Below are 19,253 nucleotides of genomic sequence, written 5' to 3' on the forward strand. Positions count from 1 at the left end.
TCCTCTTCACCGCTCACACTGCCAACCAGCTTTGTGTCATCCACAAACTTGGAGATGTCACATTTAATTCCCTCGTCTAAATCGTTAATATATATTGTAAATAGCTGGGGTCCCAGCACCGAGCCTTGCGGCACCCCACTAGTCACTGCCTGCCATTCTGAAAAGGAACCGTTAATTCCTATTCTTTGCTTCCTGTCTGCCAACCAGTTCTCTGTCCATATTAATACTCTACCCCCAATACCATGTACTCTTTTTGCACACTGATATCTTGTGTGGGACCTTGCCAAAGGCTTTTTGAAAGTCCAGATACATCACATCCACTGGCTCTCCCTTATCCATTCTAGTTGTTACATCCTCAAAAAATTCCAGAAAATTAATCAAGCAAGGTTTCCCCTTCATAAATCCATGCTGACTTTGACCGATCCTGTCACTGCTTTCCAAATGCGCTGCTATAACATCTTTAATAATGGACTTAAACATCTTCCCAACTACCGATGTAAGGGTAACTGGTCTATAATTCCTCGTTTTCTTTGTCCCTCCTTTCTTAAAAAGTGGGGTTACATTAGCTACCCTGGTACCGTTGACTCTCATCTTCCTAAGCAGCCTAACAAGTGACAACTTATCATAGGCTTTCTGAATATCTAAGTAAACACCATCTACTGACTCTCCTTTGACTGTCCTGCTATTTACTTCTTCAAAGAATTCTAGCAAGTGCGTCAAGCAAGACTTCTCCTTCACAAAGCCATGCTGACTTCGCCTATTTTATCGTGAACTTCTAAGTACACCGTAACCTCATCCTTTATGATAGATTGTAGAATCTTACCAACCTCCAAAGTCAGACTAACCGGCCTATAGTTCCCACTATCCTGCTTTGCTCCCTTTTTGTGCAGTGGGATAATATTGGCAATTTTCCAATCATCTGGGACCTCTCCTGACTCTGGTGATTCCTGCAATATCACTATCAATGCCTCCCCAATCTCCAAAGCCACCTCTTTCAGAACCCTAGGGTACAGTCCATCTGGTCCAGGTGACTTATCCACCTTCAGCCCTTTCAGCTTCCCAAGTCCCTTCTCCCTGGTAATAGCCATTCCACTAACTTCCACCCTCTGACTCTCTTGAATTTCAAGCACATTGCTGGTGTCTTCCACTGTGAAGACTGATGCAACTAAGTTATTCAACTCCTCTGCCATTTCTTTATTCCCCATGATCACTTCTCGTGCATCATTCTCCAGCAGCCCAATGTCCACTCTTGCCTCTTTCTCGCTCTTTATATAACTGAAGAAAGTCTTGCTATCCTCTTTTATATTATTGGCTAGCTCACCTTCGTATTTCATCTTTTCTCCCTGTAATTTATTTTTAGTCACCCTCGGCTGTTCTTTAAAAGCTTCCCAATCCTCTGGTTTCCCACTCATCTTTGCAATGTTATATAACTTCTCTTTTAGTTTTATACTGTCCTTGACTTCCCTTGTCAGCCACATCCGCCTCTATCTCCCCTTAGATACTTTCTTCCTCTTTGGAATGAAAAGATCCTGCATCTTCCGGATTATTCCCAGAAATTTCTGTAATTGCTGTTCCACTGTCATCCCTGCTAGGGTCCCTTTCCAGTCAACTTTGGCCAGCACCTTCCTCATGGCTCTGTAGTCCCCTTTGCCCAGCTGCAATACCAAAACATCCAATTTCACCTTCTCCCTCTCGAATTGCAGATTAAAACCCATCACATCATGGTCACTACCTCCTAATGGTTCCTTTACCTTGAGTTCCCTTATCAAATCCGGTTCATTACACAACGCTAAATCCAGAATTGCCTTTTCCCTGGTAGGCTCCAATACAAGCTGCTCTAAGAATCCATCTCGGAGGCACTCCACAAACCCCCTTTCTTGGGGTCCAGTACCAACCTGATTTTCCCAGTCTACCTGTATGTTGAAATCTCCCATAACCACTGTAGCATTGCCTTTTTTACATGCCAATTTTATCTCCTGATGTTTATCAAAGTGGTTTCAAAATTAAGTGAAGGTATGCTTTAAACTTTGACAGACTACAATTTACTAGCAAAATGGAGCTAACAGACTTTGACTCAGAGTCTATTATATTTGGGTAACAAAACATAATTGATGTGAATGAAGGGAGACAGGCATAGAAATGAATCAGCAAAGGTCAGCAAAATGCTCAACAACCTCAGAAGGAACAGCTGTCAAATAGATTAAGAAACGTAAAGATTGAAGAGGAAGAAGACAAGAGTGTTTTGCTTGATTGATGAAAAAAGATCGAATCCCACAGGTTGAGTACAAGTAATAAGAATCTGAGGATCTCTCCTAAACCCAATCCCCTGCCATCTCCGCATCTGACACCCAAAGGCCTAGATTTCACACTTAGCAGAAGCAGCTTCAGTCCTAATTCCTCATAAAATCATAGAAAATAGGTGCAGGAGTAGGCCATTCGGCCCTTCGAGCCAGCACTGCCATTCAATATGATCATGGCTGATCATCCACAATCAGTACCCCGTTCTGGCTTTTTTCCTATATCCCTTGATTCCATTAGCCCTAAGAGCTAAATCTAACTCTCTCTTGAATACATCCAGTGAATTGGCCTCCACTGCCTTCTGTGGCAGAGAATTCCACAGATTCACAACTCTCTGGGTGAAAAAGTGTTTCCTCATCTAAGTCATGAATGGCCTACCCCTTATTCTTAAACTGTGACCCCTGGTTCTGGACTCCCCCAACATGGGGAACATTTTTCCTGCATCTACCCTGTCCAATCCTCTAAGAATTTTATATATTTCTATAAGATCCGCTCTCATCCAGCGAATACAAGCCCAGTCGACCATCATATGTCAGTCCCGCCATCCTGGGAATTAACCTGGTGAACCTACGCTGCACTCCCTCAATAGCAATATTGTCCTTCCTCAAATTAGGAGACCAAAATTGCACACAATTTGTTGTGGTCCTGTTGAATACAGGCGTGGATTGCTTCATTTTCCAAAGAGCTGGTATTGGAATTGAACACAGAGCAACCAATGTCTGCCTTGATGATGGTTAGTAAGTTACTGATACACTAGCTAATAATGACTTAATTAGAGCAGTCCCAGCCAAATCCAAACTGAGTTTAGTGATTTTAACAATAAATTAAAAAAAAACAATACTAGTGGAAAAAAAATCAAAACCCTGAATTCCCAAGTGCAATCAAGCCAGTTCTAGTACTTTGTTTAGTTGATGTTTGTAGTGTTCAATAACCTTATAGTTATTGGGAAGAAACTGCTCCTGAACCTAGAGGTCATGGTTTCTGACTACCATACCTTCTTCCCATGGGAGTAAAACAATGGTGGTGTGGTCCTTTATGATGCTGGCAGGTTGCCTGTTTAGGCAGTGCCTTCCATAGATCCCTCCGATGGTGGGGAGGCCAGTATCCATGATGGACTGGCCAATGTCCACCACTGCTCTGGGCTTCGTTCCCGGGCTTTCGAGTTGCTGAACCAGACCGTGATGCAACCGGTCAATATGCTCCAATTCTCTGTAGAGGTTCAAGAGAGTATTCGTCGATATGTACCAAATCATCTCAATCCTCCAAGCAATTGAAGGCATTTTGGAGATATTTTTATGATGGCATTAACATGCTGGGTACAGGGCAGATCTTCAGAGACATGCATGTCCAGGAAGGGAGTAGTCGACTTGTCGACGAAGACAAGTTTGAAGATCATCGCACTTCTCTTTCCAAGGTCAACGTTCTTACTGACGTTAAGAGCATGGTTGTTGTTCAGACGATCGATCTCCCTTCTCTACTCTGACTCATTACTACACAAAATTTGTCCAATAACGGTAGTAAAGTTGAAACAGCGTCAAGCTATATGATCATGAGTATAGAGAGAGTAGAGCAAGGGGATTGAGCAGGCAGCCTACATGTGCCCTTGTGCTGATTCAGATTCAGATTCAACTTTAATTGTCATTGTCAGTGTACAGTACAGAGACATTTGCTCATCAAGGAAGAAGCGGTGTTGCCAATTCATACCAATTTGTGGTCTGTTGATGAGGAAGTTGAAGATCCTGTTGCAAGGGATGTACACGACCCAGTTCTTTGATCGATTTAATGAATTAGGAGGTGATAATGGTGATGGGTCATAGCCTAAAGTATGACAGAAAATAAAATTCCTTGCAGCAGAGACAGAAAAATACAGCCAGTTTGTTAAAGTGTGGTGGAGTATGGAAAAAATGTAAATGTTCCCTTTATTTCCATGCCTCTAATTAATTTATTTGTTTAAACTAATTTCTTCTTCCAATCACATGTGGATTCCTTCTCGAAATGAGTTTAAGAATTTTGGGACCTCCACCTCAGAATACTTCTGTCTTATTTGTGATTAAAGTAGCTTTGTTTCCGATGTATGAAGCACGATTTTCCAAGGCAACTCTGCGTAAATTGCTAAGGGGCTCTCCCACTGTAGGAGCTAATTCAAGAGCGGATATGTCGGAGCTCGGGACGTCTCTTAGCGGCTCGTAACGCTAACGGCAGGTACTCGGGAAACCCGGTAAGCTCGGGAAGACTCGTGAAGATTTTTCAACATGTTGAAAAATGTCCACGAGAGCCCAGAGTACCCACAAGTGCCCAATTCTCCAAGTTCGAATCAGAGGAAACTCCGGAGAGCTCTTGAATTAGCTCGTACAGTGGGATAGTCGCATAAAACATAAATGTTGTGCTTTAGAAGACTATAATAGATTACTTGGGAGAATTATCCAGGAGGGTTATCATTCTAACAAATTAATATAGTTAATGTCTAAATAATGAAATATATGGTCCAAAATGTGAAAAAGCTTGGGCCTTTGGAAAAGAAGCAATTTGGCTTTCAATCTATTTCAATGTTGAATGTATCCAGGCTGTCGATAGAGACAAAGTACTCATGCACACATTAATGGACAAGTGGTCTTGACAAGAAGATTCACTTCAGCTCGTCTAGTTTTGTGATTTTGATGATTGTGATTAAAATGACCAAGAAAAAAATAAAATCAACTTGATCAGAAGGATCAGAAAAATGAAATAACAAATATCAAAACTTGAACTTGAGGTGAATAATTTTCTCAAGTCAGGAAGTGCACACCTCATCATCTATCCAAATGTGCATTTTAACTCGTTCCTCATTTCAAGTGTGAGGTGCGCTCGGGGCTGCTTTACCTCCCCCAGGTGTGGCCTGTCCCCCGTTGCTCTGCCCTGGCGATCACCTGGGCCATCTTCCTGTTCATCTGCGGATCAAAGATGGAGCGGGTCCGACGGGTCACAATGCACAAGTCCAGAGATAATGGGGGGAGGGGTACCCCAGGTCAGATCTTTCCTACTCTGTTGGAGTCTTACTCCCAATGCACTTGACCCTCGGGGCGGTTGCTATGGAGAGGATAGAGTTGCCCACCTCTTCGCAGAGTGTGGATTTACGAAGGGGGTCTGGATAAATAGGGTCCTTTGTCACGGTTCATCTCAACCTGCTGTGTAACAGAGGAGTCTCGTTTACAGGCTGTTCTCTGGGGGGTGGGGAGGGGGGGGGAATGGACACACATTCATGAGATGAATGTCAAGTGCTTGCAGGAAGACCATCAAGTTGGTGAAAGATCTCTCTGCAGCTTGTTGGTCTTCCAGCATAGTGAGATGCCCAGATGGGAATGTTGTCAACTGGTCATTCCGGACTGCAGGAGCACCTGCCGAGGAACACACTGAAGCTCTGCGAAGGCTCTGTGAGGGAGGAGCACAACCTAGGTTCCTTCTGCTGCTGGACCTTGAAGGACAGAGTCCAGTGGACGCACCACTCAAACAAGTGAAAGGAGGGGGGGGCCAAGTGAGGGGCAATGGGACTACTATATGCAAGGAAAAAGGAAGGCGCTGACACTGCTGGGTAAGACACTAGCACTGAGAATGCATGTTTGCATGGTTAGTGTCTTGTATATGTTTTTAATTACAAATAAAGCTTATTTTGAAACATTAAAAAAAAACTATTTGACAAAGACCTACATGGTGGGTTAGTCAAAAAAAAAAATCAGAAGAATGAAGGGAGAATGATAAACTGGATACCAGAAGGTGGCTTTGCAGCAGAGCTCACAGGTGTTTTTACGGATATGAGGCTATGAGGTTAATAGCCTGAGGTTCAAAAAGCCACACTCAGCCATTAGACACAAAAAGCTGGAGTAACTCAACAGGTAAGACAGCATCTCTGGAGAAACGGAATGAGCGGCGTTTTGGGTCGAAACCCTTCTTCAGACACTAAAGAAGCCTCTCGACCCGAAACGCGGGTGACGTGGCGTGACGACGTATTCACGCACGGTGTTTCCTCAAGTGTCGCAACATTGTTTTTTGTCGCCGCTGGATTTTGAAATGTTCAAAATCTTTTGTGGTTAGGAAGTTCAAAATAGATTAATTAATTACAAATAATTAGCCTAAGCCAAAGCATAACTTGCTAATCCTTCATATAATCCAATGCAAGATCATTATTTTATTAGTCCTTTAATACTGCTAAGTAAAAGCCCTGTCCCACTGTACGAGTTAATTCAAGAGCTCTCCCGAGTTTAAAAAAAAAATCAATCTCGTGGTAAGCACGTAGAACGTATGTAGTGGGTACGTCGGAGCTCGGGATGTCTCTTAGCGGCTCGCACGACTAACGGCAGGTACTCGGGAAACGTGGTAAGCTCGGGAAGACTCGTGCATGAAAAATGTCCACGAGAGCCCCGAGTACCGACGAACGGCCATTACTGTAAATTTCCGAGTTCGAATCAGGGGAAACTCGGGAGAATTCTTCAATGAACTCGTACAGTGGGACAGGACTTTTAATCAAATACAAATTCATGAATGGGGAAAATAGTTGTATTCCACAAGAAACAAATACTCTGAAATCACAGAACATTCGGCACCATATAGGAATAGTTCCAACATTTGTTGTTATAAAGCACTGAGGTTGGAAGAGGTGAAAGCCATAAATAGTTACCTGTTCAGGGTTATATTTGGACATCACTCCATCTCCATGAAACTCCTCCAGCACATCTTTCAGTTTCTTTGAGGAATCTATGAATATAATTTCAAGAAACAATGAACAGAACTGAAGCTTTATGCAGAAATAACCCATTTGAAAGGGGTGTCGGATAGACAATAGACAATAGACAATAGGTGCGGGAGTAGGCCATTCGGCCCTTCGAGCCAGCACCGCCATTCAATGTGGCTGATCATCCCCAATGAGTACCCCGTTCCTGCCTTCTCCCCATATCCCCTGACTCCGCTATTTGTAATCTATTTTTAACCGCTATTTTGATCATTCCCATTGCTGCTCTTTACTACGACTTTATAAGAATCTAGCACAAAGGTGAATAGACCTTAATAAATGGCAATTACTTACATCTCTATCACAAAGAGCAGGTGCGTTAGAGTTCACTTATCTGTCTGTAAAGTTAGTTGGATTGTTCATTCTCTCTGCCTGGGGTACTGATTGGGGATGATCAGCCATGATCACATTGAATGGCTCGAAGGGCCGAATGGCCTATCCCTGCACCTATTCTCTATTGCCTCTAACCAATGATGCTCACGAGAGACTAATTAATTGGCAATGAGATCAGTTTAATATTAAAATGTTTCCTGCATTTATCAAATATTATTCATCAAGTCATCAGGAGTGAAAAATAAGTTTGGAAATATTAGATTAGTCCAGAAGGTACTGTAACCAAACTGCTGGTTAGTGTTGTGCAGTATTCAAGAGACTGATGGTTGGTGAGAAAAAGATCTTCTTGATCTTGCTGGTCAGTTTTCAGGCTTCTTCCCAATGAGAGCATGACCAGGTTGACAGGTTTTCGAGTAATCAACAAATTTAAGTTGGGTGTGCATTTCTGAGGATCTGCCCTGGTCTTCAGCGACCCACAGAAACCTGGCCTCCCGTCTGCCTCATTGGAGACCTTTGAACTATCTTTAGTCAGACTTTATTGGACTTCAATGTTACACCTTGCACCAAATGTTGTACCATGACCCTGAATCTTTACAGTGCAATTCAGAAAGTATTCAGACCCCTTCACATTGTCCACATTTTGTTACGTTACAGCCTTATTCTAAAATAGATTAAATTCTTTATTTTTTTATCATCAATCTACACACAATACCCCATAATAAAAAAGCGAAAACAGGTGTCTAGAAATTTTGCAAGTAATTAATAAATAACTGAAATATCACATTTACATAAGTATTCAGACCCTTTACTCAGTTCTTTGTTGAGGCACCTTTGGCAGCGATTACAGCCTCAAGTCTTCTTGGGTATGACACTACAAGCTTGGCACACCTGTATTTGGGTAATTTCTCCCATTCTTCTCTGCAGATCCTCTCAAGCTCTGTCAGGTTGGATGGGGAGCGTCGATGCACAGCTATTTTCAGGTCCCTCCAGAGATGTTCAATCAGGTTCAAGTCCAGGCTCTGGCTGGGCCACTCAAGGACACTCACATACTTGTCATGAAGCCACTCCTGTGTTGGCTTGGCTGGGTGCTTAGGGTCATTGTCCTGTTGGAAGGTGAACGTCCGACCCAGTCTGACGTCCTGAACACGCTCTGGAGCAGATTTTCATCAAGGATCTCTCTGTACTTTGCTCCGTTCATCTTTCCCTCGAGCCTGACTAGTCTACCAGTTCCTGCCACTGAAAAACATCCCCACAGCATGATGCTGCCACCACCGTGCTTCACTGTAGATATGGTATTGGCCAGGTGATGAGCGGTGCTTGGTTTCCTCCAGACGTGACGCTTGGCATTCAGGCCAAAGAGTTCAATCTTGGTTTCATCAGACCAGAGAATCTTGTTTCTCATGCCTTTTGGCAAACTCCAAGTGGGCTGTTATGTGACTTTTACTGAGGAGTGGCTTCCGTCTGGCCACTCTACCATAAAGGCCTGATTGATGGAGTGCTGCAGATATAGTTGTCCTTCTGGAAGATTCTCCCATCTCCACAGAGGAACTCTGGAGCTCTGTCAGAGTGACCATCGGGTTCTTGGTCACCTCCCTGACCAAGGTCCTTCTCCCCCGATTGCTCAGTTTGGCCGGGTGGCTAGCTCTATGATGAGTCCTGGTGGTTCAATTTTCTTCCATTTAAGAATGACGAAGGCCACTGTGCTCTTCGGGACCTGCAATGCTGCAGAAATTGTTTTATACCCTTCCCCAGATCTGTGTCTCGACACAATCCTGTCTCGGAGGTCTACAGACAACTCCTTCATCTTCATGGCTTGGTTTTTGCTCTGACATGCATCGTCAACTGTGGGACCTTATATAGACAGGTGTGTGCCTTTCCAAATCATGTCCAATCAATTTAATTTACCACTGGTGGACTCCAATCAACTTGTAGAAACATCTCAAGGATAATCAATGGAAACAGGATGAACCTAAGCTCAATTTTGAGTCTCATAGCAAAGGGTCTGAATACTTATGTAAATGTGATATTTCAGTTATTTCTTTTTAATTACTTTGTGAAAATGTCTAAACACCTGTTTTCGCTTCTTCATTCTGGGGTATTGTGTGTAGATTGATATAAAAAAAAAAAGAGTTTAATCAATTTTCAAATATAACGTAACAAAATGTGGAAAAAGTGAAGGGGTCTGAATACTTTCTGAATGCACTGTGTTTGTGCACAGTGGAAGGTTTGATTGTAATCACGTGTAGTCTTTTCTTTGACTGGATAGCACCCAAATAAAAGCTTTTCACTGTACCTCAGTACACATGACAATAATTAACTACATCAAACTAAACTAAATGACACCGTATTAACTACGAACACCTTTGATTGTACTGAGGATTTGTTACACTAATATTGGGGTTATTAATTTATGGAATTTTTATGTTATATACTATCTATGTGTGTTGTGTTTACAGGTCTCTTACTTGCTGCTGCAAGTAAGAATTTAATTGTTCTGTAGTCAGTACATAAGACAATTAAATACTCCTAAGTCTTCACCAGATAAACTTGGATCTCCTTGGAAAATTAAATGGCTGAGAAGTTTGATAGAGGAATGAAAGATCATGAATGATTTAGATAGGGGATACAAGGGAAGCTGTTCCATTAAGGAGTGTTTCAAAGAAGAGGAAATAATTATACCGGATATAAAGAATACAACTTTTCAACTCTTAAGTTATGACAACCCACGCACTTCATCATTTGCAAGTTGCTGGTTTCAGAAGTGAATCTGAGAAGTACCTCAGTGACAATATGTTGCAGAGATAGACACGAAAAGCTGGAGTAACTCAGCGGGCCAGGCAGCATCTCTGGAGAGAAGGAATGGGTGATGTTTCGGGTCGAGACCCTTCTTCAGACCCGACTCGAAACGTCACCCATTCCTTCTCTCCAATGATGATGCCTGAGTTACTCCAGCTTTTGGTGTCTATCTTCGGTTTAAACCAGCATCCGCAATTCCTTCCTACACCATACATTTTCCCATGCAGAGCTATGGGAAAGGAATGGAGAAATAAGACTGTGGGACTACTCCACTAGGGGTCAGTATGGAGTTGATGGATGGAATGGCCTTCCTCTGTACTGTAACATTTATCTGATTTTACCATTCGAAAGGGGCTGTCCCACTTGGCGATTTTTTCGGAGACTGCCGGCATCATTGATTGACGTATCAGGCCACTGGAAAATTTGCGGCGTGACGCGCCGGTGACGCGATGTGACGCGGCGTAATGACGTATGACGCGCGGTGTTTTTTCACGTCTCGCAACAATTTTATTGTCGCCAGGAGAGTTTGAAATGTTCAAAATCTTGATATGACGTAGGCAGTCGCCAAAAAAACTCGCCATGTGGGACAGGCCCTTAACACTTCTGAAAAACATTTCTCCATTGTGCGGTTTTCAGTGCCATTAACAAGGCTAAAGGTTGATTTTTTTATGGGAAGTGTGTGACCTTGTGACACAAGGTGACAGCAGGGGAGAACCGAGGCTTGGAAAATATTTGTTTGAGGAAGTCTCTGAACTTGCTGCTGCAACATGAAGAAAAGGATTGACGTGCCTGTCATAGGGAAGAGAAACTGCGAATGGCAAAAAGATTATTTTTAAATGGGAAAAAAAAGCAACAGTAAAGATATATCTGAAATTGTATTTAACATTTGTGTCACGTTGCATACTCTTTTTGATGAGACAACTAACTGCTTCTGTTAGAAGAAATATCAACTTCAACGTAACCCAAATTCTACAGTACATTAAAAAGATCAAAGTGTGTTTGCAAAGGAACGTTCACATAATTGTGCTTCAAAGTAAACATGATATGATTCAAGATTTGATGATATCTATTTTTGTACAGATTTGTAATGTATTTTCAACCACTGCAAGTCCCAGGAACAAAGGATGATCTAATTTCTATCGCATCAGGATTTTATTCTCTTTTGTTTCAATGCAGGACCTACTGTTTATTACAAAATATCTGCTTCAGCCTCCTACTGCTGAGAAATTAGTTCATGCGATAGGCAGCTGTGTTTATTTTCCTATGTCACTGTGTCTTTTCAGGTTGAACCAATTGCCTTCTTTCCATCTGTGGGTCAAACAAGCTAAAGCACATTAATACAACTAGGAGCATAAATCTAGGTACAGCAGGATGAAATATAAAGACCATTTCCAGAACAATGGTACATTTTAATTCCATTATTAATTTGTTTTGGCAGCAAGGATGAAGGTGTCCAGTATTGTGTAAGGAAGTGTGAATTATTTAGTTCGTGACATTAAAATACAGCCAGTTCATTATAGATAGATAGAATTTATTGCCACACAACCAGGGTCGGTGGAATTTGGGAATTTGGGAATTATGTGTTGGCAGGAACTGCAGATGCTGGTTTAAAGCGAAGATAGACACACAAAAGCTGAAGTAACTCAGCGGGACAGGCGGCATCTCTGGAGAGAAGGAATAGGTGAAGTTTTGGTTCGAGACCCTTCTTTAGACTCAGAAAATGCACGTTACCTTTGCAGATTTTGGCATCCAAAACAATTTCCATCATCACCAACATCCAAGATCTAACTTAGAAATAATATCAACCCAATAATATGAAGCAGAACATTTTTGGAAGTCTTCTAACTCAATGTAGTTTGACAGTTAAACAAGCATTCGATCCACGACAAACATTGGAAGTGAGGTAAATACACTACCTGGGGAACGAGAGTTAAGTGGTGAAGCAGAGAAAATCTTGAAGGAGCCAGATGCGTTATGAGCGGAGTGAGCAGCGGCGGTGGATTTCTGAGAGGAAGAGCGAGAGGAACCAGGAGAATAGGTTGCTGAGGCAGCAGCAAATGGAACCAAGCTGGAAAGTTGCTGGTCAGTGAGGTTGATCTGAGAGTTCCTGCCATCTGGAGGCTGTCTTTTCAGGGCGTTTAGAATACTTTTGCCATTAATTCCTGCAACGTTAGTGGAAAGGTAATAAAGACAGAAGGGTCTGAGTTCCTCCAGCATTTTGTATCCATCCATCCATCCATCCATCCATCCATCCATCCATCCATCCATCCATCCATCCATCCATCCATCCATCCATCCATCCATCCATCCATCCATCCATCCATCCATCCATCCATCCATCCATCCATCCATCCATCCATCCATCCATCCATCCATCCATCCATCCATCCATCCATCCATCCATCCATCCATCCATCCATCCATCCATCCATCCATCCATCCATCCATCCATCCATCCATCCATCCATCCATCCATCCATCCATCCATCCATCCATCCATCCATCCATCCATCCATCCATCCATCCATCCATCCATCCATCCATCCATCCATCCATCCATCCATCCATCCATCCATCCATCCATCCATCCATCCATCCATCCATCCATCCATCCATCCATCCATCCATCCATCCATCCATCCATCCATCCATCCATCCATCCATCCATCCATCCATCCATCCATCCATCCATCTATCCATCTATCTATCTATCTATCTATCTATCTATCTATCTCCAGTTCAATTCCAGGTTTGTTTTTGATTGTCCAACCGTGGGCATGAGGTGGAGCTGCACGATACATTTTCAACACCAGTATTCATATGGACAATTCAAAAACAGAACTTGAAGGCGTTTACATGAGAGTAACAGAAGACTTGGTTGAATCATAGGTGCAAGGTACCCCTTCTGTCGTGGGGTAGACTGACTCCCCTTCCCTCACCTCCTCCCCCCTCACCCCTCCCCATTCTTTGCACATCCCAAATTCTGTACTTCCCACTGATCACTTTAGTTTAGAGATACAGCGCGGAAACAGGACCCTCAGCCCACCGGGTCCGCGCTGACCAGCGATCCCCGCACATTAACACTATCCTACACCGACTAGGGACAATTTTTACATTTACCAAGCCAATTAACCTACAAACCTGTACGTCTTTGGAGTGTGGGAGGAAACCGAAGATCTAGGAGAAAACCCACGCAGGTCACGGGGGGAACGCACAAGCTTCGTACAGACAGCACCGACAGATCCCGTAGTCGGGGTCAAACCCGGGTCTCCGGCGCTGCATTCGCTGTAAGGCAGCAACTCTACCGCTGCGCCACCGTTTAATTTCATGTTCCATGGATCTTGTGTTTCATGACTGTTTTCATGACTGACCAATTTCCCTCCTGGGATCATTATATTGTATCGCATTTAAGATGCTGAAAAGGACATATCCCTTTATGACGTCCCAATTAATATATTGTCAGGGGCTGTGAATGTTCGGAGAACAACAAGAGTACATGCACATATCAAAAGTAAGTTTCCATCTTGATCAGTTTGGATCGCTCTGCTGTCCATTCTTTCTTGATGACAGAAAGATATCGCTTGATTGAGATGAAAAGGAAGTATCCAAATGATTTGTAGAATTGATAGGGAGATGGCCAGGAGCAAGAGAGGCCATCATGTGGGGCTCTCACATCAGTTCATTGGTACAACTAAGCAAATCTTTGATAAGGACGATTTAGATAGCAATGCAAGGACCTTAAAGGACTGCAAGCTCTCAGAAGCCTCCTTCTTGGAAACTCCAGCCCATAATAGACATTTATCTTGCAAGTTAAATCCTTAACACTGTGCAATGCACCACCAGTCTGGGCCCATCTCCTGGGGAATATGTAGGATCTCATCTCGGTCATCTGAGTACTTCCATCATGTTGATGATTGTTCTGTCAAACATCTAGTAGTCAATGGCGTTCCTTGTAATGGCCCTTAGCTCCTTTCCGCAAGTTAAGGGCCTGTCCCACCAGCATGCAATTGCATGCGTCTAGCGTGACCTAACGGAAGCGGGGTTCGCGCTAAGTTCGTGGTAAGTACGCGCTAAGTACACGGTAAGTACCCGCAAAGTTCGCGCAAAGTTTGCGCGTGACGTAGTTTACGTCATACTCACCAATCAGCTGGGCAGGAGGTGGGCCGACTGAATTTGGACGTCGCACGGCGTCGGGCGGTGACGTCATCAAGCAACGGCACGCTGGGCGGTGACGCCACGCGCTAGGCGTACACCTTCAAGATGCTGCATACGACGTCAAGATGCTGCGTACGCCATCAAGACTCTGCGTACGCTCTCAACGCGCCTGCGGGTTGGCGCGCGGAATTTTCGGACAGAGCAGGATTTTCGGAGCCCCGCGCGATGTCGGGTCCAGCCCCGCACAACTCCATACACCTCCGCACTTCGAAGTGGGACCGGCCCCGCGTGGCCGTACGCCTCATGCGACCACATTTGGTCGCGCTACACGCATGCAATCGCATGCTGGTGGGACATGCCCTTTACTAACAGGTGCCACTCTCGTGGAAGACGGAATCTTCTCCAAGAGACTGCAGATCTCCAGCATCTGATTCCATTAAAAAAAAGAGTCCTGAAGTGTCTCTGTACCAACGCATCGGGCATCCTCATGCTCAACTGATACACAGCGAACTGTAGTATCGCCCCTTCAAGCTATCGTGCTGCGCAGTGTCGGCTTCCCAACAGGATACAGAATTCACCGGTCATTATGCTCCTAGCCGAGGCCGGAACTATGGCAGCCAATGCAGCATTCACCTCATGTGTTACTGCTAAACCTACAAAGTGCAGAAAGTAGGCTCTCCAAAAGGACTGAGAATTAATCCGATCCCATTATTGGCACGGGAGTGCAGCGGTACAGCAACTGCCTTACAGTGCCAGAGACCCTGGTTCGATCGTGACTACGAGTGCGTGCCTGCATGGAGTTTGTACGTTCTCCCCGTGACCTGTGTGGGTTTTCTCTGAGTATTTCAGTTTCCTCCCAGATTTCAAAGGTTTGTAGTCTGAAGAAGGGTTTCGGCCCGAAACGTTGCCTATTTCCTTCGCTCCATAGATGCTGCTGCACCCGCTGAGTTTCTCCAGCATTTTTGTGTACCTTCGATTTTACAGCATCTGCAGTTCCTTCTTAAACAGGTTTGTAGGTTAATTGGCTTGGTGTAAATGTAAGTAATTTGTCCCGAGTGTGTGTAGGATAGTGTTAAAGTGCGGGGATCGCTGGTCGGCATGGACTCAGTGGGCCGAAGGGCCTGTTTCTGTGCTGTATCTCTAAACTGCTCAAACTAAAGCCATGCTTTCCATGAGATCCCAACATCTGAATTCAATTATATCAAATAATGATTCTGCTATCTCTAATAACATCTCTAAAGCCACCTTTTACTGTACTTCTTCCAACACCAGTTTTATGAGCCCTCATGAATTATTTTAACGTTTAAACTCTGCTAAATTCCACCCCATTATGACATATCCTTTTGCTTTTTCCACTTCTACCTCACTATTTTCTTAAAACCTGCTCAACATTAAGTTTTGATCAGCTTTATCAAAGAAAACTTGTGGGCCTGTCCCACTTAGGTGACTTTTTAGGCGAGTGCAGGAGACTCTGCGCTCGCCACATGTTCGCCACATGTTCGCTGGTGGTCTCTGGCGAGTCTCCTTCATGGTTGCGAGGAGTTCCCGCATTCTGGGAACTAGTCGCGGCCTCAGTATGGTCGCCTCAAATTTTTCAACATGTTGAAAATGTTTCTGCGACCGAAAATTGGTCGCCATGGAGAAAATCGATAATTTTGTAGTCGTAGGTACAGTTGTAGTGGGGTCGCCATGTAGTTGTGGGTAGTCGAGGTAGTCGTAGGCAGTTTTAGTTAATCGTCTTTGCTGCCCGGTCATTTTCATTGGCTCATTGGGGGAAAAAAACGTAAGCACGAGTTTTCAGAACCAGGGATAACCGACCGGTAATGTTAAATGTCCGCCGAACTTCACAGCTGTGTATCTCTGGCTTATTAAAAGTTATCTGGCTTCTTAAAAGTGTCTCCACTCCTTCTCCCCCTTCTCCCCCCTTCTCCTCTTCCTACTCTTTCACTGTGCTAGCCGTCTTAACCTCCCTGTTCATCGTGGTGTGTGTCTGTATCACCTTGGTTTTGCACCGTGTGAATTTCAGACAGTGCTGCCTCCACCTTCCCTGGCCCCCGCCTTTGCGATGTGTGTGTGTGTGTGCGCGTGTGTGTGTGCGTGTGTGTGTGTGTGTTCCACTCTGACAGTCGCCGTTCCAGTTCCCGGTTTTTCGGGCGGCTGCCGGCGAATTGACAGTCGCCAGCAGTCCGTTGAAAAATCGTCTAAGTGGATCAGGTCTTCAGACTGACCTTCAGGTCTGAAGAAGGGTCTTGACCAAAAACGTCACCCATTCCTTCTATCCAGAGATGCTGCCTGTCCCACAGAGTTACTCCAGCATTTTGTGTCTATCTTCGGTGTAAACCAGCATCCACAGTTCCTTCCTACACATTTCGTCTTCTGAATATTTCCATCATTTTCACTTCTTATTACTTCTGATTTGTACTTTTCCTGATATTACAAATCAGATGTGCAAGATTTCCCTGATATTTAACCAGCCATTAACTCCTATCATGTTTTCATTTTGATGTTGATGTCTATTTTCAGGAGCTCCAAGAGCCCTATGGATATAAAACTGTGTTGAAATATTGCTTTGGTTAACCGATCAAACATTAAAGGCAATTAGTCATTTGCTGGGAAGCACTTAATCTAATGTCAAAGTCAACAGTCTGGAGTCAATTTCCTAATGGACTCCGTTTTTTATTGGGCTTGACTCCAATACTCAAATGCATGCATTTGTCTGGCTTAATTTCCAACTAGAAGAAGGCAAGGCATTATACCTATTTGAAAATACACATCACAGCACAATTGTTGTTCAATAGAAACTTACATAAGAGGAGTATCCAAAAATTGGAATTGGCATTAAGCACAGTGAATGATTGAACCAAGTCATTTTATTATAATGTACCAGTCATCTGCTGCTATTTTCTTTAAAACATGAATCCTCAAGGCTTTAAGTTTGACATCATTGTTAATACGGAAGCATTATTTTATGATGTGGACATGTTTATAGCATAAGGGAAATTGAGGCACAAAGCTAATGGGTTAGAGCGACTGAACAACAACATGTGCAGCAGATTTGAGAATCTTTTGAAGCAGGCATGTTGCATACTAGTCAGCAGTGGTAGACACAACATGCTGGAGTAACTCAGCGGGACAGACAGCATTTCTGGAGAGAAGGAATGGGCGACGTCTTCTGCAGACTAGTCAGCAGTGGATTTAGATGGAGGATCTGGGATAGATTTGCTGCCACCATGAACCAAGCCATAATGGGAAATGAATTCTGGAGGGAAAAATAGATATTCAGCATGCAGTTTTGAGCAGTCGATCCGAAGATACCATAGTACTGTGACAATGCACAGAATGAAAGGCAGAGATAGAGTGGGTGTGGAGAGGATGTTTCCACTGGTGGGAGAGTCCAGGACCAGAGATCACAGCCTCAGAATTAAAGGGCACTCTTTTAGAAAGGAGGTGAGGAGGAACTTCTTTAGTCAGAGGGTAGTTAATCTGTGGAACTCATTGCCACAGAGGGCTGTGGAGACCAAGAGTGTGGATATTTTTTAAGGCAGAGATAGACAAATTCTTGATTAGAACAGTGTCAAGGGTTATGGACAGAAGGCATGAAAATGGGATTAGGAGGCAGAGATCAGCCATGATTGAATGGCGGAGTAGACTCGATGGGCCAAATGGCCTAATTCTACTCAAAGGGCCGAATAGCCTACTCCTGCACATATAGTCTATTGTCTATTCCTTGAACTTGTGAATCAAATTAATTAGTAATCATAACCTAATGGATGGAATGTAATGCTGCTAAATATATACATGTACACCAACATGCAGTAGCATCTGAAGAGGTGGCACAAAGCAAATCAGAATGACAAAACACAGGGACAGTATCTTATTCCGCTAGGAATCTAATGAAGACTGTCGAAGATGGCCTGTGTTGAAGACTGCTTCCACAAAGTGAAAGAGTTTTAAACTTGTGGTCTGAGTAGATGAATCCGCCTCTCATTTGTCAATCAGCAATGGAGGAGAAGGGCAATAACCACAAATGAAATTGCAACTAAGCCCTTTCGTCTACTTTCTGAGATTTGTATTTTCTATGTGGGATGGGTCTGGAGTGTAATCTCTGTTATTGTGATATGGAGCCTGTAGCAGTGAAAGTTATGGTGGAAAGGTCTCAGCTAGTAAAGGTCAACATCAGTTTTTGACCGGCAAGACAACATTCATCATACGGAGGATGCGGGGAAAGAATACGGACGTCGAGCAGTTAGAAGGGCACCCACATTACCTCTCGGAAAGTGTCTCTTGTTGAATTAAGGGTCAGAAGAGGCAGACGGGTAAACAGCGGGGCCAGGAGGCTCCAGCAGATGGTCGGACAGGCTGTGCAGAAAGAGCTGGCTGTAGCAATCAGTACAATCTCTTCATCTCAAGAATGGCTGCAAAGTGCTGTAAGAGGTTTATCAACAGTTCAACTTGCCATTGTAAGAGCATGGCTATAAGTTCTCCACTGCTCCTTACACATCATGCTTTATGCTCTCACACCTGCACCTCAAGGAAATTGAAAGCCCTGTCCCACTGTACGAGTTCATTCACGAATTCTCCCGAGTTTGCCCTGATTCGAACTCGGAGAATTACGGTAATGGCCGCTCGTAGGTACTCGGGGCTCTCGTGGACATTTTTCAACATGTTGAAAAATCTTCACGAGTCTTCCCGAGCTTACCGCCTTTCCCGAGTACCTGCCGTTAGCGTTACGAGCTGCTAAGAGACGTCCCGAGCTCCGACGTACCCGCTACGTACATTCTACATGCTTACCACAAGTTTGATTTTGTTTTTTAACTCGGGAGAGCTCTTGAATGAACTCGTACAGTGGGACAGGGCTTTAAGTTTGGACAAACATCATGCTCTTAAAATTCTCAAACAATGTCTGCAC

The 19,253-nt window shown here is 43.8% G+C and overlaps 1 protein-coding gene across 1 annotated transcript in view; it reads right to left on the bottom strand.

The window, feature by feature from the left end:
• Positions 1-19,253, bottom strand: part of dgkg (diacylglycerol kinase gamma) — a 580,221-nt gene that overhangs the window by 427,391 nt on the left and 133,577 nt on the right. Inside the window, exon 3 of the mRNA XM_033023568.1 lies at positions 6,950-7,026. Within this exon, the coding sequence (XP_032879459.1) occupies positions 6,950-7,026 (77 nt within the window). The remainder of the gene's footprint in view (positions 1-6,949; positions 7,027-19,253) is intronic.

This window comes from Amblyraja radiata, chromosome 7, assembly GCF_010909765.2.
Source record: "Amblyraja radiata isolate CabotCenter1 chromosome 7, sAmbRad1.1.pri, whole genome shotgun sequence".
Lineage (NCBI taxonomy): Eukaryota > Metazoa > Chordata > Chondrichthyes > Rajiformes > Rajidae > Amblyraja > Amblyraja radiata.